This window comes from Salmo trutta, chromosome 8 (genome assembly GCF_901001165.1).
Source record: "Salmo trutta chromosome 8, fSalTru1.1, whole genome shotgun sequence".
NCBI classification, from domain to species: domain Eukaryota; kingdom Metazoa; phylum Chordata; class Actinopteri; order Salmoniformes; family Salmonidae; genus Salmo; species Salmo trutta.
In genome coordinates, this window is record NC_042964.1 from 1,103,653 (window position 1) to 1,128,639 (window position 24,987).

The following is a 24,987-nucleotide window of genomic DNA, read 5'->3' on the forward strand; positions in this document are numbered from 1 at the left end:
TGTCGGCTTCATTCATTTGTCAGATAACTATGAAATCTGACATATTATTTCTCAAGTCCTAGATTACCAAACTTTTGTTTTCTTTGTCATATATCATAAAACATATATTTTTTTATTTATTCTAATTTGCCAAGCTTCAGAAAAAGTCCCAGTAAAAGAACGAGTCATAACAAGGCGCCAGGGAGAGTGGAACTCGACGTGACGTCATTACAGCGCGCCAAACAGTTTTGTCTCTCTTACAGAAGAGACTGAGAAGTTACCTCTTTCTCTAACCGGGTTTTTAACGTTTCACGTTGATATCAGCAGTCTGTGTGTATCTCGCCGTCTGATGAAAGGTTGTTAGGATGCGATAAGCGTATTCTAGTGGAGAAAGTGTCCAAAATCAACCTTTATTTCGAGTGTGAAGACAGGGCAACACGCCACGGCACTAGTAACGTTAGTTACTAGCAATAACGGATCTCTGGTTTTATTGAAGGTGAGTTTGCTTTTTAATTGTGTTGTAGTTTAATACGTGGTGGGTATTGAAACACTTTAGTACGATACTTCTTGTAGTTGAAGCATTTTAAGGATAAAAGTGTTAACGAATTCAGAAGTTAGCTAGCTAACGTTAGTGTGTGTGTGAGGGGAAAATGAGGTAACTTAGCAACGACCATCAACTGTGTGTGAAGCTAGCTAGCTAACTATGACAAGTGGTGGGCTGTTGTAGCAAGTTATTAACTGCTTTAGTTTTCGACATTATCCATATCTGTTGTTGGAGGAGCTGGTTTTAACATGGTGTATATTTTATTTATTCTGAACACTTCCGTTTTTTTGGCAATGTCAAATCCTGCACAATTTTTTTGCTGCTAAATACTTACTGTTATGTTCGATAGATTGACAAACGCCGCGTACTACTAAACTGTAAACCAATAAAAACCTCGTGTACTATCTATCCATGGTACTCTCTCTGCCGATCACGTTATTCGTAGCTAAGGCAGACAGCTTGTGACTTCTCGAGAGATCTCCGTCCGAAAAAACTGCTCTCAGGTGAGGTCTTTAAAAAATAAAATCTATATGTATTTGTAATCTAACTATTTAGTTATAGAAACATGATACCATGAATGCAAGCTGTACAATGACAATTTACAACACAGCAACCTTAGGTACTTAGCTAGTTGGCTAGCTAGTGACAACAAGTAGATCTGTTGCTAGCTAGCTAGTGACAACAAGTAGATCTGTTGCTAGCTAGCTAGTGACAACAAGTAGATATGTTGCTAGCTAGCTAGCTAGTGACAACAAGTAGATATGTTGCTAGCTAGCTAGCTAGCTAGTGACAACAAGTAGATATGTTGCTAGCTAGCTAGTGACAACAAGTAGATATGTTGCTAGCTAGCTAGTGACAACAAGTAGATCTGTTGCTAGCTAGCTAGTGACAACAAGTAGATCTGTTGCTAGCTAGCTAGTGACAACAGGCAGATCTGTTGCTAGCTAACATGTCATTCTGGGACAAGGAGTGTTTTAGCTGTCAGTTTATTCCAAGTAATCATTTTAAAACTGCAAAAATCTATAGGACAAGTAGGCTAATCTAATATAGTCACCAAGGCAGGACCCACTAATTTGATTCATACTGACAGGGTAAACTCCCAGCCTCATTGTGAAGTATTCCTCCAATTTCTAAGTGATCTTCTACCTGTTTATCCATGACACCCCATCTCTCCTGCTGTCTAGTCTGAAGACAGTGGGAGTAGTGTTGTTAGCAAGTCAGGGTAAAAACTCCCAGACCTTTTGACAGAGTACTCCTCCAATTTCTATCCCCCTTTCTCTCCTCTCTCCTCTCCTTGTTTATCAAGGAGTCCAATCTCGCCTCTTCTGTAGTCTTTTTGTGTCACTAGAGTACTCCTCCTAGTTCTATTCTTCTAACCCCTGTCTATCCTCTCTCCTTTCTCCAGGATGCCCGGTCCCTCCTGTCCTCTCATCTGAAGACCGTAGGAGAGAAGTCTAGTTTAGTGATGAAACAGGACATGTTGACCAGAGGGGGTAACACGGGTACACCCCTGCCAGGGAGGAGAGACTCTATGGGGGTATCGCTGCTAGGCAGCACCCCCTCCTCCTCCACCCTCTCTTCCTCCTCCAACTCTTCAATCTCCTCCATCTCTTCATCTTCCTCTGGGGAAGAAAGGAGAAAGGGAGGCGGTGAGGAGTTTATTGGCAGAGAGGAGGAAGAGGGGGAGGTGGTCAGCATTTCCATAGTTACCATAGCGGAGGAGTCCTGCCCCTCGGAACCGTTCGGAACTGTCGGCGGTCACGTCGAGGTAACAGCAAATGAGAGCGCGGCTAGGGAAAGAGATGGCCAATCAAAAACCTCCCATAGTACCCAGACTGAAGAAGAGGGGGTGCGGAATGGAGAGGAAGGTAGAAAGGAGGATGATGAGAAGGAGCAGGGAGATGAAGGTGAGGAGGAGGAGGAGGCAGAAGAGATGGGTGAAGACGAGAGTGACCGTTCTGCCTTGTTAGAAGAGGAGACGGATGAAGAGGGAAGGAACCAGGTGTTTGTCTCGGATGAGAACCCTGAAACACCTTCCGCACTGCTCAACATCAAGGTAAGAACCCACCTCTCTCCTCTTCAAGCCTAATTCAGAGTCCAGAGACACGATAGTCCGGCATCCCATTGTGACATACAGTGGCAAGAAAAAGTATGTGAACCTTTTTGGAAATACCTGGATTTCTGCATAAACTGGTCATAAAATTTGATCTGATCTTCATCTAAGTCACAACAATAGACAAACACAGTCTGCTTAAACTAATAACACACAAACAATTATACGTTTCCATGTCTTTATTGAACACATCGTGTAAACATTCACAGTGCAGGGTGGGAAAAGTATGTGATCCCTTGGATTTAATAACTGGCTGACCCTCCTTTGGCAGTAATAACCTCAACTAAACGTTTTCTGTAGTTGTGGATCAGACCTGCACAACGGTCAGGAGGAATTTTGGACCATTCCTCTTTACAAAACATTTTCAGTTCAGCAATATTCTTGGGATGTCTGGTGTGAACCGCTCTCTTGAGGTCATCCCACAGCATCTCAATCGGGTTGAGGTCAGGACTCTGACTGGGCCTCTCCAGAAGGCGTATTTTCTTCTGAAGCCATTCTGTTGTTGATTTACTTCTGTGTTTTGGGTCGTTGTCCTGTTGCATCACCCAACTTCTGTTGAGCTTTAATTGGCAGACAGATAGCCTAACATTCTCCTGCAAAATATCTTGATAAACTTGGGAAATCATTTCTCCATCGATGATCACAAGCTGTCCAGGCCCTGAGGCAGCAAAGCAGTCCCAAACCAGGATGCTCCCTCCACCATACTTTACAGTTGGGATGAGGTTTATGATGTTGGTGTGCTGTGCCTTTTTTTCTCCACACATAGTGTTGTTTTCCTTCCAAACAACTCAACTGTAGTTTCATCTGTCCACAGAATATTTTGCCAGTAGCGCTGTGGAACATCCAGGTGCACTTTTGCAAACTTCAGACGTGCAGCAATGTTTTTTTTTTGGACAGCAGTGGCTTCTTCCGTGGTGTCCTCCCATGAACACCATTCTTGTTTAGTGTTTTATGTATCGTAGACTCATCAACAGAGATGTTAGATTCCTCCAGAGATTTCTGTAAGTCTTTAGCTGACACTCTAGGATTCTTCTTAACCTCATTGAGCATTCTGGTCTGTGCTTTTTAAGTCATTTTTGCAGGATGGCCGCTCCTAGGGAGAGTAGCAACAGTGATGAACTTTCTCCATTTATAGACAATTTGTCTTACCGTGGACTGATGAACATTAAGGTTTTAAGAGATACTTTTATAACCCTTTCCAGGGCCTCGGCTTTTGTGGCGCGATGGGTAACGATGTTTCGTGGGGTGTCAGTTGTTGATGTGTGCAGAGGGTCCCTGGTTCGAGCCCAGGTTTGGGGCGAAGAGAGGGATGGAACCTACACTGTTAGATATGTATAGGCTTCGGTGATGCTGTTGGTTCATGGATTGTGCAAGGCGGCTTACAGAGTTGGCCTACAATTATAGTGAATTTGTATTTGATTTTGAATAGCCTGGTAAAAGGGCTTTTTTTTTATACTTTCATAATTAATAGTCGGACACATTACCTTTAACTAGAGAATATCTCACCACTGTGTTTTTCCATCTTCTACCCTTCTCTCTTCTTCATTCCTTTCTCAAGGATGCAGAGAGAGAGGGGCTGTCAACTATGTTTCGTTGTCAAAAACATGTTACTATCGATGTTCTCGAATGGATTTCACTTGGTTTCCCAAAGTTAAGCACTGGGTAGCTGCAGGAACAGGGTAGGAGATCCCATGGCATACAGAGTACTGGGTAGCTACAGGAACAGGGTAGGAGAGACCCTGGCATACAGAGTACTGGGTAGCTGCAGGAACAGGGTAGGAGAGCCCATACAGAGTACTGGGTAGCTACAGGAACAGGGTAGGAGAGACCATACAGAGTACTGTGTAGCTACAGGAACAGGGTAGGAGAGCCCATGGCATACAGAGTACTGGGTAGCTGCAGGAACAGGGTAGGAGAGCTCATACAGAGTACTGGGTAGCTGCAGGAACAGGGTAGGAGAGCCCATGGCATACAGAGTACTGGGTAGCTGCAGGAACAGGGTAGGAGAGCCCATGGCATACAGAGTACTGGGTAGCTGCAGGAACAAGGTAGGAGAGCCCATACAGAGTACTGGGTAGCTGCAGGAACAGGGTAGGAGGGCCCATACAGAGTACTGGGTAGCTGCAGGAACAGGGTAGGAGAGCCCATGGCATACAGAGTACTGGGTAGCTGCAGGAACAGGGTAGGAGGGCCCATACAGAGTACTGGGTAGCTGCAGGAACAGGGTAGGAGAGCCCATGGCATACAGAGTACTGGGTAGCTGCAGGAACAGGGTAGGCGAGCCCATGGCATACAGAGTACTGGGTAGATACAGGAACAGGGTAGGAGAGCCCGTGGCATACAGAGTACTGGGTAGCTGCAGGAACAGGGTAGGAGAGACCATACAGAGTACTGGGTAGCTGCAGGAACAGGGTAGGAGAGCCCATACAGAGTACTGGGTAGCTGGAGGAACAGGGTAGGTGAGCCCATACAGAGTACTGGATAGCTACAGGAACAGGGTAGGAGAGACCATACAGAGTACTGGGTAGCTACAGGAACAGGGTAGTAGTGACCAGGGCATACAGAGTACTGGGTAGCTACAGGAACAGGGTAGGAGAGACCAGGGCATACAGAGTACTGGGTAGCTGCAGGAACAGGGTAGGAGAGACCATACAGAGTACTGGGCAGCTACAGGAACAGGGTAGGAGAGCCCATACAGAGTACTGGGTAGCTGCAGGAACAGGGTAGAAGAGCCCATGGCATACAGAGTACTGGGCAGCTACAGGAACAGGGTATGAGAGCCCATGGCATACAGCATTTTGGGTGGAGTATCACCTGTTGTGAAGTGACAGGCTGAATTCTCCTCAAACAGTAGATGGACCTTTTTTTCACTACTTGGGATCTTGTCTCATCGCTTCAACTCCCCAACGGGCTCAGGAGAGGCGAACGGTCGAGTCATGCGTCCTCCAAAAACATGACTCCCTAAACCGCGCTTCTTAACACCTGCCCACTTAACCCGGAAACCAGCAACCAATGTGTCGGAGGAAACACCGTTTCGACTGACGACCGAAGTCAGCTTGCAGGCACCCGGCCAGCCACAAGGAGTCGCTAGAGCGCGATGGGACAAGTAAACGATTTTCTACGATATTAATTATAATATTATTAATACTATAATATTCATTATAATATTATTAATACTATAATCCTACTATAATATTATTAATACTATAATCCTACTATAATATTCATTATAATATTATTAATACTATAATCCTACTATAATGTACTATAATATTATTAATACTATAATCCTACTATAATATTAGTTATAATATTATTAATACTATAATCTACTATAATATGATTAATTATAATATTATTAATACTATAATGTACTATAACATTATTAATACTATAATCCTATTATATTAATTATAATATTATTAACTTCTTTGGGATAGGGGGCGGTATTTTGACATCCGGATGAAAAGCGTACCCAAAATAAAATGATTGCTACTCAGGCCCAGAAGCTAGAATATGCATATAGAAAACACTCTAAAGTTTCTAAAACTGTTAAAATAATGTCTGTGAGTATAACAACTGAAATGGCAGGCGAAACCCCGAGGACAAACCATCCCCCCCCCAAAAAAATATTCATCCTACCACTGATTTCAATGGCTGGCACTTTTATAATAGGGTGAAATCCTCCCAGATTGCAGTTCCTAGGGCTTCCACTAGATGTCAACAGTCTTTAGAAAGAGTTTCAGGCTGGTTTTTGGAAAAATGAGCCAGAAATTGTAGTTTTTCTAGGTGGCTCCCATTTTGGCTGTAGTGTTTCCAAGCGCGTGAATGAGAGCGCGTTCTTTGGTATTTTTCTCCGGTAAAGACATTAACGATTCTCCGTCTTATATTTTATAGTTTATTTGAGTATTAGGGTACCTATTGTTTGATTATAAACGTTGATTGACTTGTTTGGATAAGTTTATTGGTAACGTTTGGGATTCATTTTGTATGCATTTTGAAGGAGGGAAACCGAGTGGATTATTGACTGAAGCGCGCCAGCTAAACTGAGTTTTTATGGATATAAAGCAGGACATTATCGAACAAAAGGACCATTTGTAATGTAACTAGGACCTTTTTTGAGTGCCAACAGAAGATCTTCAAAGGTAAGGCATATATTATATCGCTATTTCTGACTTTCGAGTCGCAACTCCCTGGTTGAAAATGATTTGTTATTCATTTGTGTGCTGGGTGCTGTCCTCAGATAATCGTATGGTTTGCTTTCGCCGTAAAGCCTTTTTGAAATCTGACACAGCGGCTGTATTAACAATAAGTTGAGCTTTATTTTGATGTATTGCACTTGTGATTTCATGAAAGTTTAATATTTATATTAATTTAATTTGAATTTGGCGCTCTGCAATTTCAATGGAAATTGTCGAAATGGGACGGTAGCGTCCCACTAATCCGCAAGAAGTTAATACTTTAATCCTACTATAATCTACTATAATATTAATTATAATATTATTAATACTATAATCTACTATAATATTAATTTATAATATTATTAATACTATAATCCAACATGCTGTAGTTAGAGATGCACTGATATGACATTGATATCCGATTTTTTTCCTTGCCAAAAGAAAATGATACCGATAACCAACGTTTTAAATTTTAGCTGCCTTTTATACATTCTAGTACGGTTAAATATTTAACACACACATGGTGTGCCTTAGACAGCGGTCTAAGGCACTGCATTTCAGTGTAAGAGGAGTCACTACAGCCCCTGGTTCGAATCCAGACTGTATCACATCCGTCCGTGATTGGGAGTCCCATAGGGCGGCGCACAGTTAGCCCAGTGTCGTCCGGGTAGGCCGTCATTGTAAATAACAATTTGTTCATAACTGACTTGCCTAGTTAAATAAAGGTTACACACACACCACACTGACCAAAAAGTTATTTTGTTGGCATTTACGTATGTCCCCATTACCAGTAAAACATAATCAAAACCTATTTCTTTCACTTATTTGCTGTGCTGTTTCATTGTTCAGTCGTTTCATTCTCAAAAAGCATTTCATCATACAAACAGTGAAGTTTCAGCTCTGTCTGTTTGTGGCGCCTCTTCCTCGGTGCGCACTGTCAGTCTGTAACATTTCACTTAAACCCTGTTTCTTGTCTGCATCGACGTAGCGACCATTGTACTTAGCATCCAGCGTGGTGGAGACACAGTGAAGAGGCTCAGAGAGAATGCCACCGAATCGCTTGTTCACAGCCTCGAGTACGTTTGTAAGTTTTAAACCCCACGGTCTGTATTGGGCAGTTTTGTTGAGCGTTTTTAATGCCATGACAGACGGGTATTACGTCTGCTGCAGACGCAGTTGATGAGCTTATTTCTCCAGTCAGTTGTTCGAATGGCTCTAGGAGTTTGTTCATGCTTCAAACATGTTCTCAAATTACATTTTAAATGGCGGCAGCGGTATGAGAACCAGCACATTCTTGAGCATGGAATACGGCTTTCCTCAGTAGGAAATCCTCGTCGACCCACTGTGTTGTCAGACTCTGCATGCTCATGGGGTTGACATCGCTGGTCCAAATGTCAGTCGTGAAGCTAATAGCAGTGACGCCCATAGCAAATAGCTCATAGATGTGTTTTCAACAATACTGTGTTACTCCGGTAGGGCAACATCTGAAAAAATAGCGGCTACTTGGTAGTGTGTACCGGGGCTCAAGGTGCTCGACCAATCGGCGAAAGCCAACATCATCCACGACAGAGAACAGTTGATTATCGAGGGCAATGAATTCCATTATCTTGGCTTTTTAATGTATTTTCTCTTTGAGTTGTCTCGCTGTAATGTTCTTACTCTTTCAAATGACTGCTGGACTTGAACTTGTTTAGTTGTTGTTAATTGTGCGCTTAGTTTTGTTCTGTGTTGCGCTGTATTTTTCATTACGTCATCTACCTACGTTATATAGGTATGCACGTCAGATTTGACATGGGTTTTGCACATCTGCGTTAAACTAGACAATATGCCCACCGATTTTTATATCGTGCATCCTCAGCTGTAATAGAAATAAGGCTTATAAATAAAAAATACAAAAATTTAATCCTCCCTGATCTTAAACAGCACCAACCGCCACTGAATCAGTGCTATATGTTGGAGTTAGCATGGGGCCGGTGTTGGACTTGGACGGGGCCGGTGTTGGACTTGGACGGGGCCGGTGTTGGACTTGGACGGGGCCGGTGTTGGACTTGGACGGGGCCGGTGTTGGACGGGGCCGGTGTTGGACTTGGACGGGGCCGGTGTTGGACGGGGCCGGTGTTGGACGGGGCCGGTGTTGGACTTGGCCGGTGTTGGACGGGGCCGGTGTTGGACGGGGCCGGTGTTGGACTTGGACGGGGCCGGTGTTGGACTTGGACGGGGCCGGTGTTGGACTTGGACGGGGCCGGTGTTGGACGGGGCCGGTGTTGGACTTGGACGGGGCCGGTGTTGGACGGGGCCGGTGTTGGACTTGGACGGGGCCGGTGTTGGACTTGGACGGGGCGGTGTTGGACTTGGACGGGGCCGGTGTTGGACTTGGACAGGGCCGGTGTTGGACGGGGCCGGTCTTGGACTTGGACGGGGCCGGTGTTGGACTTGGACGGGCCCGGTGTTGGACTTGGACGGGACCTCACACGTTTCACTGCTTGAGCTGCTGTTTCCTCTTTTTATATAATATTATCGCAAAAGTATTGTGGAACTCCTGCACCTGAATATCAACAGTACCGGCAACCAACATGAATACCAACTAAAGAAAGTATATACAGTGAGGGGAAAAAAGTATTTGATCACCTGCTGATTTTGTACGTTTGCCCACTGACAAAGAAATGACCAGTCTATAATTTTAATAGTAGGTTTATTTGAACAGTGAGAGACAGAATAACAACAACAACAAAAAATCTAGAAAAACGCATGTCAAAAATGTTATAAAATGATTTAGGGAATCAAATACTTTTTTTCCCCCACTGTACTGGATCAGTACCAGAACCATATTAACAAGGTCAGCATTCTACAGTATATACTGGGTCAGTACCATATTAACAAGGTCAGCATTCTACAGTATATACTGGGTCAGTACCAGAACCATATTAACAAGGTCAGCATTCTACAGTATATACTGGGTCAGTACCAGAACCATATTAACAAGGTCAGCATTCTACAGTATATACTGGGTCAGTACCATATTAACAAGGTCAGCATTCTACAGTATATACTGGGTCAGTACCAGAACCATATTAACAAGGTCAGCATTCTACAGTATATACTGGGTCAGTACCAGAACCATATTAACAAGGTCAGCATTCTACAGTATATACTGGGTCAGTTCCAGGACCATATTAACAAGGTCAGCATTCTACAGTATATACTGGGCCAGTACCATATTAACAAGGTCAGCATTCTACAGTATATACTGGGTCAGTACCAGAATTAACAAGGTCAGCATTCTACAGTATATACTGGGTCAGTACCAGAACCATATTAACAATGTGATGGAGGTAGATATGTATAGGGGACAGGGATACTGGAGTGATGGAGGTAGATATGTATAGGGGGAAGGGGACAGGGATACTGGAGTGATGGAGGTAGATATGTATAGGGGACAGGGATACTGGAGTGATGGAGGTAGATATGTATAGGGGACAGGGATACTGGAGTGATGGAGGTAGATATGTATAGGGGACAGGGATACTGGAGTGATGGAGGTAGATATGTATAGGGGACAGGGATACTGGAGTGATGGAGGTAGATATGTATAGGGGACAGGGATACTGGAGTGATGGAGGTAGATATGTATAGGGGACAGGGATACTGGAGTGATGGAGGTAGATATGTATAGGGGACAGGGATACTGGAGTGATGGAGGTAGATATGTATAGGGGACAGGGATACTGGAGTGATGGAGGTAGATATGTATAGGGGACAGGGATACTGGAGTGATGGAGGTAGATATGTATAGGGGACTGGGATACTGGAGTGATGGAGGTAGATATGTATAGGGGGAAGGAGACTATATACAGGGTCAATTCCAGTTTATTTTTGTCACTGGAGGTTGGTGGCACCTTAAATGGGGAGGACATTCTCATAGTAATGGCTGGAACAGAATAAATGGAATGGTATCAAACACACCGTTTCTATGGTTTCCATGTGTTATTACCACTCCATACCAGACATTATTATGAGAGAGAGAGAGGGGAGGAAGAGGGGAGGAAGAGGGGACAGAAGGTAGGAAAGGGGGGAACGAGGGAGAGGGTGGGAGGAGGGGACAGTCTCTCCAATCCACATACAAGCTAACATCTGGGTTATGAGGAGTCATGGCACTATGATGACACACACCCCTCCTTTCCTTTAGGGTCCGTCTATCTCCTTTCCTTTAGGGTCCGTCTATCGCCCCTCCTTTCCTTTAGGGTCCGTCTATCTCCTTTCCTTTAGGGTCCGTCTATCTCCTTTCCTTTAGGGTCCGTCTATCACATTTCCTCTCTCTCTTGCTGAAACATTCCCCTGTTCCATTCACTGGACTGCTCAGTTATTCCTCCTCTCCTCTCCTGTCTCTCTCTCCTCTCCTGTCTCTCTCTCCTCTCCTGTCTCTCTCTCCTCTCCTGTCTCTCTCTCCTCTCCTGTCTCTCTCTCCTCTCCTGTCTCTCTCTCCTCTCCTGTCTCTCTCTCCTCTTGTTTAAACATTCCCCTGTTCCATTCACTGTCTGAATAATATTATTCTGCTCAACTGACCACTATAAACCAGGGCACACATAGCAACTACACAGTGATCTGGAATTAAGTGTGTGTGTGTCCTTACCTTGGGTGGAGGGGACTACACAACTAACTGGGTGTTTCACCCAGCTCTGCTGACTCGTAATGTTCTCCCCTCGTACGGGAGAAGTGAAGACTCGTAATGTTCTCCCCTCGTACGGGAGAAGTGAAGACTCGTAATGTTCTCCCCTCGTACGGGAGAAGTGAAGACTCGTAATGTTCTGACCCTCGTACGGGAGAAGTGAAGACTCGTGCACTAATTTCATTTTTTTTCTTCTTCAAAATATGTAATTAAAAAATGTATTATTGTGATTTATCATCCCATGGCTATAGCTCTCGAGACTACCATTTGCCTCATGCAGCGAGACATCTACTTTACATAGAGTTGATCAGGCTGTTGAATGCTGTCCTGCTACTCCAGTGGCTGTGCGAAGGTGCTGGATATTGGTGGGAACTGGAATATGCTGTCGTATACTGATTGGGAAGGTGGTCCTGTGTGGCTCAGTTGGTAGAGCATGGCGCTTGCAACGCCAGCTTCGATTCCCACGGGGGACCAGTACCGTGGACTAGTACGGGGGGGAAATGTATGTAATCACTACAGTAAGTCGCTCTGGATAAGAGCGTCTGATAAATGACTAAACTGTAAAAATGGACACGTCGATCCAGAGCATCCCAAACATGCTCAATGGGTGACATGTCTGGTGAGAATGCAGGCCATGGAAGAACTGGGACATTTTCAGCTTCCAGGAATTGTGTACAGATCCTTGTTGACATGGGGCCGTGCATTATCATGCTGAAACATGAGGTGATGGCGGCGGATGAATGGCACGACAATGGACCCCAGGATCTCATCACGGTATCTCTGTGCATTCAAAAATGCAATTGAGTTCGTTGTCCGTAGCTTTATGCCTGCCTATAACCATAACCCCACCGCCACCATGGGGCACTCTGTTCACAGCGTTGACATCAGCAAACCCGCTCGCCCACACATCGCCATACACGCGGCCTGCGGTTGTGAGGCCCGTTGGATGTACGGTGCATTCGGAAAGTATTCAGACCCCTTGACTTATTTTCACATTTTGTTACGTTACAGACTTATTCTAAAATTGATTACGTTTTTTTCCCCCTCGTCAATCTATACACTATACCCCATAATGACATCACAATACCCCATAATGACATCACAATACCCCATAATGACATCACAATACCCCATAATGACATCACAATACCTTTTATAATGACAAAGCAAAAAAGGTTTATAAAAGTAAAAAAAAATAAAAAATGAATTCAGACCCATTACTCAGTACTTTGTTGAGGCACCTTTGGCAGCCAGGTTTCCTCCAGCCTTGAGTCTTCTTGGGTATGATGCTACAAGCTTGGCACACCTGTATTTGGGGAGTTTCTCCCATTCTTCTCTTCAGATCCTCTCAAGCTCTGTCAGGTTGGATGGGGAGCTTTGTCCGGGCCACTCAAGGACATTCAGAGACTTTATATTTTATTTTTTAATTTATTTCACCTTTTATTTAACCAGGTAAGCCAGTTGAGAACAAGTTCTCATTTACAACTGCGACCTGGCCAAGATAAAGCAAAGCAGTGCGACACAAACAACAACACAGAGTTACACATGGAATAAACAAACATACAGTCAATAACACAATAGAAAAATCTATATACAGTGTGTGCAAATGAAGTAAGGAGGTAAGGCAATAAATAGGCCATAGTGGCGAAATAATTACAATTTGGCAATTTACACTGGAGATATAGATATGAGGATGTGCAAAAGAGCAGAAAAACAAAATATGGGATACTTATGGGGATGAGGTAGTTGGTTGGATGGGCTATTTACAGATGGGCTGTTTACAGCTGCAGCGATCGGTAAGCTGCTCTGACAGCTGGTGCTTAAAGCTAGTGAGGGAGATATGAGTCTCCAGCTTCAGTGATTTTTGCAGTTCGTTCCAGTCATTGGCAGCAGAGAACTTGAAGGAAAGGTGGCCAAAGGAAGTGTTGGCTTTGGGGGTGACCAGTGAAATATACCTGCTGGAGCGCGTGCTACGGGTGGGTGTTGCTACGGGTGGGTTATGATATCCTTTAGTACCTTGAGCGTGGCTGAGGTGCACCCGTGACCAGCTCGGACACCAGATTGCATAGCGGAGAAGGTACGGAGGGATTCGAAATGGTCGGTGATCTGTTTGTTAACTTGGCTTACGAAGACTTTAGAAAGGCAAGGTAGGATGGATATGGGTCTATAACAGTTTGGGTCTAGAGTGTCTCCCCCTTTGAAGAGGGGGATGACCGCGGCAGCTTTCCAATCTTTGGGAATCTCAGACGATACGAAAGAGAGGTTGAACAGACTAGTAATAGGGGTTGTAACAATTTCGGCGGATAATTTCAGGAAGAGAGGGTCCAGATTGTCTAGCCCAGCTGAGTTGTAGGGATCAAGATTTTGCAGCTCTTTCAGAACATCAGCTGTCTGGATTTGGGTGAAGGTGGGGGGGGGGGGGGGTTGGGCAAGTTGCTGCGGGGGGTGCAGAGCTGCTGGCCGGGGTAGGGGTAGCCAGGTGGAAAGCATGGCCAGCCATAGAGAAATGCTTATTGAAATTCTCTATTATTGTGGATTTTTCAGTGGTGACAGTGTTTCCTAGCCTCAGTGCAGTGGGCAGCTGGGAGGAGGTACTCTTATTCTCCATGGACTTTACAGTGTCTCAAAACATTTTGGAATTGGTGCTGCAGGATGCAAATTTCTGTTATGAAAGCAAATGCTAGCTTTTTCAATCTGACTGTGTGTATTGGTTCCTGACTTCCCTGAAAAGTTGCATATTGCGGGGACTTTTCGAAGCTGGTGCAGAACGCAACAGGTTGTTTTTGTGCTGGTCAAGTCTGGAGTGAACCAAGGGCTATATCTGTTCATATCCTTGTCCCGAAGCCACTCCTGTGTTGTCTTGGCTGTGTACTTAGGGTCTTTGTCCTGTTGGAAGGTGAACCTTTGCTCCAGTCAGAGGTCCTGAGCGCTCTGGAGCAGGTTTTCATCAAGGATCTCTCTGTACTTTGCTCCGTTCATCTTTCTCTCGATCCTGACTCGTCTCCCAGTCCCTGCCACTGAAAAACATCCCCACAGTATAATGCTGCCACCACCATGCTTCACCGTAGGGATGGTGCCAGGTTTCCTCCAGACGTGACACTTGGCATTCAGGCCAAAGAGTTCAATCTTGATTTCAACAGACCAGAGAATCTTGTTTCTGATGGTCTGAGAGTCTTTAGGTGCCTTTTGGCAAACTCCAAGCAGGCTGTCATGTTCCTTTTACTGAGGAGTGGCATGTTAGAATAAGACAGCAATGCAAAAACTTGTGGGAAAAGTCCAGGGGTCTGAAAACTTTCCAAATTCACTGTTCTGCCAAATTCTCTAAAAACATGTTGGAGGTGGCTTATGGTAGAGAAATGGACATTCGATTCTCTGGCAATAGCTCTGGTGGACATTCCTGCAGTCAGCATGCAAATTGCACGCTCCCTCAAAACTTGAGACGTCTTGTTGTGACAAAACTGCACATTTTAGTGGTGGTTTAATGTCCCCAGCACAAAGTGCACCTGTGTAACGAGTGTGCTGTTTAATCAGCTTCTTGATATGCCACACCTGTCAGGTGGATGGATTATCTTGGCAGAGAAAATGTGTGCACAAAATTTGAGAGATCACCATTTTTGTGCGTGTGGAACATTTCTGGGATCTTTTATTTCAGCTCATCAAACATGGGACCAACACTTTACATGATGCGTTTATATTGTTGTTCAGTGTACTACTATGGCTATGTACAGTGTTGTAATGATGTGCAAATAGTTAAAGTACAAATAGGGAAAATAAATACATGTAAATATGGGTTGTATTTACAATGGTGTTTGTTCTTCACTGGTTGCCCTTTTCTCTCTCTCCGCCTCCCTCCCTCCCTCCCTCCCTCCCGGCATTCCTCTCCGGCTGACTAAGCTGGTTGTCCCCCGGTAGGCTTGGCAGTCCGTGTGAAGAGCTGCCTCGCTGGATGGACTAACCTCCGTCTCTCTCTGCGCTTTTTTAAATGACTACCTAGCTAACTAGGCTAACGCAGCTAACTCTCCGAGCTTCCCGTTCGCGTTGTCCGTAGCAGCAGGCAACGATGCATAGTGTTGGATCTAACTGAAGGAGAGAGAGAGGAGGGAGAATTTTACCTTCGGACAAGAAGAGTACTACCCATCTATCTAACTACCGCACTGTCTGTGAATTTGTGCTACCGGGAAGAGCAGAAGGGCGTTATATAGCAGGAATACAATCACGATGGGTTTCTACGGCACGTTGAAGCACATCTTCTATAAAGTGAGTGGCGGGGTCATATTTTATATTTTTATTTTTTAATGCACCGGTTCCTCTTTTTTTATACCTGGCATTTTATAAGTGTGATTTCAAATCAGTGATTTGCTGGTTTTTTTTTCTCCTTCTCCGGGCTAAAGCAACTGCTACTACTGTATACTAGTGTGATTTATCTGGTATAGTAGTGTGATTTATCTGGTATAGTAGTGTGATTTATCTGGTATAGTAGTGTGATTTATCTGGTATAGTAGTGTGATTTATCTGTATACTGGTGTGATTTATCTGTATACTAGTGTGATTTATCTGGTATAGTAGTGTTATTTATCTGGTATAGTAGTGTGATTTATCTGTATACTAGTGTGATTTATCTGAATACTAGTGTGATTTATCTGGTATAGTAGTGTGATTTATCTGTATACTAGTGTGATTTATCTGTATACTAGTGTGATTTATCTTTATACTAGTGTGATTTATCTGTATACTAGTGTGATTTATCTGGTATAGTAGTGTGATTTATCTGGTATAGTAGTGTGATTTATCTGGTATAGTAGTGTGATTTATCTGGTATACTAGTGTGATTTATCTGGTATAGTAGTGTGATTTATCTGGTATAGTAGTGTGATTTATCTGGTATAGTAGTGTGATTGATCTGGTATAGTAGTGTGATTTATCTGGTACAGTAGTGTTATTTATCTGTATACTGGTGTGATTTATCTGTATACTAGTGTGATTTATCTGTATACTGGTGTGATTTATCTGTATACTGGTGTGATTTATCTGTATACTGGTGTGATTTATCTGTATACTGGTGTGATTTATCTGTATACTGGTGTGATTTATCTGTATACTGGTGTGATTTATCTGTATACTGGTGTGATTTATCTGTATACTGGTGTGATTTATCTTTATACTGGTGTGATTTATCTTTATACTAGTGTGATTTATCTTTATACTAGTGTGATTTATCTGGTATACTAGTGTGATTTATCTGGTATAGTAGTGTGATTTATCTGGTATAGTAGTGTGATTTATCTGGTATAGTAGTGTGATTTATCTGTATACTAGTGTGATTTATCTGGTATACTAGTGTGATTTATCTGGTATAGTAGTGTGATTTATCTGTATACTGGTGTGATTTATCTGTATACTGGTGTGATTTATCTGTATACTGGTGTGATTTATCTGTATACTAGTGTGATTTATCTGTATACTAGTGTGATTTATCTGTATACTAGTGTGATTGATCTGGTATACTAGTGTGATTGATCTGGTATACTAGTGTGATTGATCTGGTATAGTAGTGTGATTGATCTGGTATAGTAGTGTGATTGATCTGGTATAGTAGTGTGATTGATCTGGTATAGTAGTGTGATTGATCTGGTATAGTAGTGTGATTGATCTGGTATAGTAGTGTGATTGATCTGGTATAGTAGTGTGATTGATCTGGTATAGTAGTGTGATTGATCTGGTATAGTAGTGTGATTGATCTGGTATAGTAGTGTGATTGATCTGGTATACTAGTGTGATTTATCTGGTATACTAGTGTGATTTATCTGGTATAGTAGTGTTATTTATCTGGTATATTGGGGTTTTGTTGTTGTTGTTGTTGTTGGTGGTGGTGCTTCTGTGTGTGTGAGAGAGTGTGAGAGAGTGTGAGAGAGTGTGAGAGAGTGAGAGAGAGTGTGAGAGAGTGTGAGAGAGAGAGAGCTTTTCACTCTTATCTCTCCAAGTAGTCTACCGTTGGAAAAAAAACACGCTCTGAAATGTAGCCTACAGAATATAAGCTAACAGAAGGTAAATGTATAAGATTGTTGCATGGCCATATTTAGTCATGTAGTCCTGTGTTGTGCTCGGGGCTGCGGTACGTGTATGTATTCTGCTGCGCTATAGACTACTATAGAAAAGGTGTCGGCGAACTGAATCAATGAATGGATCTGCAGCCCGCTTTGGGGGACAACAAAAAGATAAGGAACACACGGCTAGTGTGTGAGCTGACAGAACCAATGTTTTGTTCCGGTTGATTAGGCTAAATCAATCTGAAAGTGTTTTTACACACACACACACACACACACGTGTGTGTGTCGCAGGAACGGGAGTCCCCCCTCAGCCTGGTGCAACAGTATGTGTCTTGTGCATGCCATTATGCGCATCCTGCCCCCAGGCAGCAGTGGTATGGTGTCACCTGGCTTGGGGGTTAATGGGGCAGCGGTGGTATGGCTTGGGGGTTAATGGGGCATCAGTGGTATGGTGTCACCTGGCTTGGGGGTTAATGGGGCAGCAGTGGTATGGTGTCACCTGGCTTGGGGGTTAGTGGGGCAGCAGTGGTATGGTGTCACCTGGCTTGGGGGTTAATGGGGCAGCAGTGGTATGGTGTCACCTGGTTTGGGGGTTAATGGGGCAGCGGTGGTATGGTGTCACCTGGCTTGGGGGTTAATGGGGCAGCAGTAGTATGGTGTCACCTGGTTTGGGGGTTAATGGGGCAGCGGTGGTATGGTGTCACCTGGCTTGGGGGTTAATGGGGCAGCAGTGGTATGGTGTCACCTGGCTTGGGGGTTAATGGGGCAGCGGTGGTATGGTGTAACCTGGCTTGGGGGTTAATGGGGCAGCAGTGGTATGGTGTCACCTGGCTTGGGGGTTAATGGGGCATCGGTGGTATGGCTTGGGGGTTAATGGGGCAGCAGTGGTATGGTGTCACCTGGCTTGGGGGTTAATGTGTTTGTTAATAATGAGCTCAGTGGTATATTCTTTTTTTCCTGACAACTCCAGCTGAATTCTTCCACTGCTGTGGGGCATTTCTATCCAGGACCCATGAGCACTAACGTCAAGTTCATAGATACTGACCTAAAGACCCCAGGGAACTCATATCAACAATACTGCTGACCTATAGACCCCAGGGAACTCATATCAACAATACTGCTGACCTATAGACCCCAGGGAACTAATATCAACAATACTGCTGACCTAAAGACCCCAAGGAACTCATATCAACAATACTGCTGACCTATAGACCCCAGGGAACTAATATCAACAATACTGCTGACCTAAAGACCCCAGGGAACTAATATCAACAATACTGCTGACCTAAAGACCCCAGGGAACTCATATCAACAATACTGCTGACCTAAAGACCCCAGGGAACTCATATCAACAATACTGCTGACCTATAGACCCCAGGGAACTAATATCAACAATACTGCTGACCTAAAGACCCCAGGGAACTAATATCAACAATACTGCTGACCTAAAGACCCCAGGGAACTAATATCAACAATACTGCTGACCTAAAGACCCCAGGGAACTCATATCAACAATACTGCTGACCTAAAGACCCCAGGGAACTCATATCAACAATACTGCTGACCTATAGACCCCAGGGAACTAATATCAACAATACTGCTGACCTAAAGACCCCAGGGAACTCATATCAACAATACTGCTGACCTATAGACCCCAGGGAACTCATATCAACAATACTGCTGACCTATAGACCCCAGGGAACTAATATCAACAATACTGCTGACCTAAAGACCCCAAGGAACTCATATCAACAATACTGCTGACCTAAAGACCCCAGGGAACTCATATCAACAATACTGCTGACCTAAAGACCCCAGGGAACTCATATCAACAATACTGCTGACCTATAGACCCCAGGGAACTCATATCAACAATACTGCTGACCTAAAGACCCCAGGGAACTCATATCAACAATACTGCTGACCTAAAGACCCCAGGGAACTAACATCAACAATACTGCTGACCTATAGACCCCAGGGAACTCATATCAATGATACTGCTGACCTAAAGACCCCAGGGAACTCATATCAACAATACTGCTGACCTAAAGACCCCAGGGAACTCATATCAATGATACTGCTGACCTAAAGACCCCAGGGAACTAATATCAACAATACTGCTGACCTAAACACCCCAGGGAACTAATATCAACAATACTGCTGACCTAAACACCCCAGGGAACTAATATCAACAATACTGCTGACCTAAAGACCCCAGGGAACTTCATCAACACTTGTATTTGGTTTTCGATAAAGTGTTTTATCTTCTGTAACTTTAAGAAATATTGCCTTAAATTCAGCTCATAGTGTCTCATGCTACTGTCCTCTCTTCCACTGACTGTTAAGTTCAGCTCATAGCTGTTTTCTTTCTGTTTTCTGGTCAGAGTGTTAAAGCAGTTTGTTTGTGGTTATCCTCTCCTCTCTCTTTCTGTACCCCAGAGCAGTGCCTGGTCGTTCCAGGGCGACTGGAAACAGACTGACTGGTTGGGTTACACTTGGATTCTGTTTGTGGTTTTGTTAGGGTTGTGTGTGTGTGTGTGTGTGTGTGTGTGTGTCTGTCTGTCTGTCTAAAGGCCGTATGATGGAGATGGGTGTGTATGCTGGTTCCTGGTTTTACTGTCAATATAGAAAATAGTGTCTTAACAACCTCTCCCTCTCTCTCTCTCTGTCTCTCTCTCTCATTCCTCCATCTCTCTCTCTCTCATTCCTCCATCTCTCTCTCTCTCTCTCTCTCTCATTCCTCCATCTCTCTCTCTCTCTCTCTCTCCCTCTCTCTCTCTCTCTCTCTCATTCCTCCATCTCTCTCTCTCTCATTCCTCCATCTCTCTCTCTCTATCAGATGAAGAGGAAGTTGGACCATGGACCAGACATCAGGCCTTTCCCTTCAGGCAAGAAACACTGCAAAGGTTCCACCTACCTCAGGTAACACACACACACACACACCTAGGTAACACACACACACACCTAGGTAACACACACACACACACACCTAGGTAACACACACCTAGGTAACACACGCACACTCTCAGGTAACACACACACACACACACACACACACACACACACACACACACACACACACAGAGACTCAGGTAAAACACTCCATATAATTCCGTCTCTAGTTTGAGTCATATCAGCTCCATTTATTCAGTTACTGTGGGAAGCAGAAAGTCTGGTATATTGAACAGTTACTGTGGGAAGCAGAAAGTCTGGTATATTGAACAGTTATTCAGTGACTGTGGGAAGCAGAAAGTCTGGTATATTGAACAGTTACTGTGGGAAGCAGAAAGTCTGGTATATTGAACAGTTACTGTGGGGAGCAGAAAGTCTGGTATATTGAACAGTTATTTAGTGACTGTGGGAAGCAGAAAGTCTGGTATATTGAACAGTTATTCAGTGACTGTGGGAAGCAGAAGGTCTGGTATATTGAACAGTTATTCAGTGACTGTGGGAAGCAGAAAGTCTGGTATATTGAACAGGTTTCAGTGACTGTGGGAAGCAGAAAGTCTGGTATATTGAACAGGTTTCAGTCACTGTGGGAAGCAGAAAGTCTGGTATATTGAACAGTTATTCAGTGACTGTGGGAAGCAGAAAGTCTGGTATATTGAACAGTTACTGTGGGAAGCAGAAAGTCTGGTATATTGAACAGTTATTCAGTTACTGTGGGAAGCAGAAATTCTGGTATATTGAACAGTTATTCAGTTACTGTGGGGAGCAGAAAGTCTGGTATATTGAACAGTTATTCAGTTACTGTGGGAAGCAGAAAGTCTGGTATATTGAACAGTGACTGTGGGAAGCAGAAAGTCTGGTATATTGAACAGTTACTGTGGGAAGCAGAAAGTCTGGTATATTGAACAGTTATTCAGTGACTGTGGGAAGCAGAAAGTCTGGTATATTGAACAGTTACTGTGGGAAGCAGAAAGTCTGGTATATTGAACAGTTACTGTGGGAAGCAGAAAGTCTGATATATTGAACAGTTCCTGTGGGAAGCAGAAAGTCTGGTATATTGAACAGGTTTCAGTGACTGTGGGAAGCAGAAAGTCTGGTATATTGAACAGGTTTCAGTGACTGTGGGAAGCCGAAAGTCTGGTATATTGAACAGTTATTTAGTTACTGTGGGGAGCAGAAAGTCTGGTATATTGAACAGTTATTCAGTTACTGTGGGAAGCAGAAAGTCTGGTATATTGAACAGTCACTGTGGGAAGCAGAAAGTCTGGTATATTGAACAGTTATTCAGTTACTGTGGGAAGCAGAAGGTCTGGTATATTGAACAGTTATTCAGTGACTGTGGGAAGCAGAAGGTCTGGTATATTGAACAGTTATTCAGTGACTGTGGGAAGCAGAAAGTCTGGTATATTGAACAGGTTTCAGTCACTGTGGGAAGCAGAAAGTCTGGTATATTGAACAGGTTTCAGTCACTGTGGGAAGCAGAAAGTCTGGTATATTGAACAGTTATTCAGTGACTGTGGGAAGCAGAAAGTCTGGTATATTGAACAGTTACTGTGGGAAGCAGAAAGTCTGGTATATTGAACAGTTATTCAGTTACTGTGGGAAGCAGAAAGTCTGGTATATTGAACAGTTATTCAGTCACTGTGGGAAGCAGAAAGTCTGGTATATTGAACAGGTACTGTGGGGAGCAGAAAGTCTGGTATATTGAACAGTGACTGTGGGAAGCAGAAAGTCTGGTATATTGAACAGTTTTTCAGTGACTGTGGGGAGCAGAAAGTCTGGTATATTGAACAGTTACTGTGGGAAGCAGAAAGTCTGGTATATTGAACAGTTATTCAGTGACTGTGGGGAGCAGAAAGTCTGGTATATTGAACAGCTACTGTGGGAAGCAGAAAGTCTGGTATATTGAACAGTGACTGTGGGAAGCAGAAAGTCTGGTATATTGAACAGGTTTCAGTGACTGTGGGAAGCAGAAAGTCTGATATATTGAACAGTTCCTGTGGGAAGCAGAAAGTCTGGTATATTGAACAGGTTTCAGTGACTGTGGGAAGCAGAAAGTCTGGTATATTGAACAGGTTTCAGTGACTGTGGGAAGCAGAAAGTCTGGTATATTGAACAGTTACTGTGGGAAGCAGAAAGTCTGGTATATTGAACAGTTACTGTGGGAAGCAGAAAGTCTGGTATATTGAACAGTTACTGTGGGAAGCAGAAAGTCTGGTATATTGAACAGTTACTGTGGGGAGCAGAAAGTCTGGTATATTGAACAGTTATTCGGGTACTGTGTGAAGCAGAAAGTCTGGTATATTGAACAGTTACTGTGGGAAGCAGAAAGTCTGGTATATTGAACAGTTACTGTGGGAAGCAGAAAGTCTGGTATATTGAACAGTTACTGTGGGAAGCAGAAAGTCTGGTATATTGAACAGTTATTCAGTGACTGTGGGAAGCAGAAAGTCTGGTATATTGAACAGTTACTGTGGGAAGCAGAAAGTCTGGTATATTGAACAGTTTTTCAGTGACTGTGGGAAGCAGAAAGTCTGGTATATTGAACAGTTACTGTGGGAAGCAGAAAGTCTGGTATATTGAACAGTTACTGTGGGAAGCAGAAAGTCTGGTATATTGAACAGTTATTCAGTGACTGTGGGAAGCAGAAAGTCTGGTATATTGAACAGTTATTCAGGTACTATGGGAAGCAGAAAGTCTGGTATATTGAACAGGTTTCAGTCACTGTGGGAAGCAGAAAGTCTGGTATATTGAACAGTTATTCAGTGACTGTGGGAAGCGGAAAGTCTGGTATATTGAACAGTTATTCAGTGACTGTGGGAAGCAGAAAGTCTGGTATATTGAACAGTTACTGTGGGAAGCAGAAAGTCTGGTATATTGAACAGTTACTGTGGGAAGCAGAAAGTCTGGTATATTGAACAGTTACTGTGGGAAGCAGAAAGTCTGGTATATTGAACAGTTACTGTGGGAAGCAGAAAGTCTGGTATTTTGAACAGTTATTCAGTGACTGTGGGGAGCAGAAAGTCTGGTATATTGAACAGTTATTCAGTTACTGTGGGGAGCAGAAAGTCTGGTATATTGAACAGCTACTGTGGGGAGCAGAAAGTCTGGTATATTGAACAGGTTTCAGTGACTGTGGGAAGCAGAAAGTCTGGTATATTGAACAGTTCCTTTGGGAAGCAGAAAGTCTGGTATATTGAACAGGTTTCAGTGACTGTGGGAAGCAGAAAGTCTGGTATATTGAACAGGTTTCAGTGACTGTGGGAAGCAGAAAGTCTGGTATATTGAACAGGTTTCAGTGACTGTGGGAAGCAGAAAGTCTGGTATATTGAACAGTTATTCAGTGACTGTGGGAAGCAGAAAGTCTGGTATATTGAACAGTTATTCAGTGACTGTGGGAAGCAGAAAGTCTGGTATATTGAACAGTTACTGTGGGAAGCAGAAAGTCTGGTATATTGAACAGTTATTCAGGTACTGTGGGGAGCAGAAAGTCTGGTATATTGAACAGTTACTGTGGGGAGCAGAAAGTCTGGTATATTGAACAGTTATTCAGTGACTGTTGGAAGCAGAAAGTCTGGTATATTGAACAGGTTTCAGTGACTGTGGGAAGCAGAAAGTCTGGTATATTGAACAGTTATTCAGTGACTGTGGGAAGCAGAAAGTCTGGTATATTGAACAGTTACTGTGGGAAGCAGAAAGTCTGGTATATTGAACAGTTACTGTGGGAAGCAGAAAGTCTGGTATATTGAACAGTTATTCAGTTACTGTGGGAAGCAGAACGTCTGGTATATTGAACAGTTACTGTGGGAAGCAGAAAGTCTGGTATATTGAACAGTTATTCAGGTACTGTGGGAAGCAGAAAGTCTGATATATTGAACAGTTATTCAGCTACTGTGGGGAGCAGAAAGTCTGGTATATTGAACAGTTACTGTGGGGAGCAGAAAGTCTGGTATATTGAACAGTTATTCAGTGACTGTGGGAAGCAGAAAGTCTGGTATATTGAACAGTTACTGTGGGAAGCAGAAAGTCTGGTATATTGAACAGTTATTCAGTGACTGTGGGGAGCAGAAAGTCTGGTATATTGAACAGTTACTGTGGGAAGCAGAAAGTCTGGTATATTGAACAGTTACTGTGGGGAGCAGAAAGTCTGGTATATTGAACAGTTACTGTGGGGAGCAGAAAGTCTGGTATATTGAACAGTTATTCAGGTACTGTGGGGAGCAGAAAGTCTGGTATATTGAACAGTTATTCAGTTACTGTGGGGAGCAGAAAGTCTGGTATATTGAACAGTTACTGTGGGAAGCAGAAAGTCTGGTATATTGAACAGTTATTCAGTTACTGTGGGAAGCAGAAAGTCTGGTATATTGAACAGTTACTGTGGGGAGCAGAAAGTCTGGTATATTGAACAGTTACTGTGGGAAGCAGAAAGTCTGGTATATTGAACAGTTACTGTGGGAAGCAGAAAGTCTGGTATATTGAACAGTTATTCAGTTACTGTGGGAAGCAGA

At 43.5% G+C, this 24,987-nt stretch overlaps 1 protein-coding gene across 2 annotated transcripts in view; it reads left to right on the forward strand.

Moving 5' to 3' along the window:
- Nucleotides 1–230: 230 nt before the first annotated feature.
- Nucleotides 231–24,987, forward strand: part of LOC115198024 (F-box/WD repeat-containing protein 7) — a gene marked incomplete at its 3' end in the record, with an annotated part of 28,071 nt that continues 3,314 nt past the window's right edge. Inside the window, 3 exon segments of one of the 2 annotated variants that reach the window (XM_029759673.1) lie at nucleotides 231–475; nucleotides 1,929–2,579; nucleotides 20,370–20,452. In XM_029759673.1, the coding sequence (XP_029615533.1) occupies nucleotides 1,989–2,579; nucleotides 20,370–20,452 (674 nt within the window). 2 annotated transcript variants of the gene reach the window in all.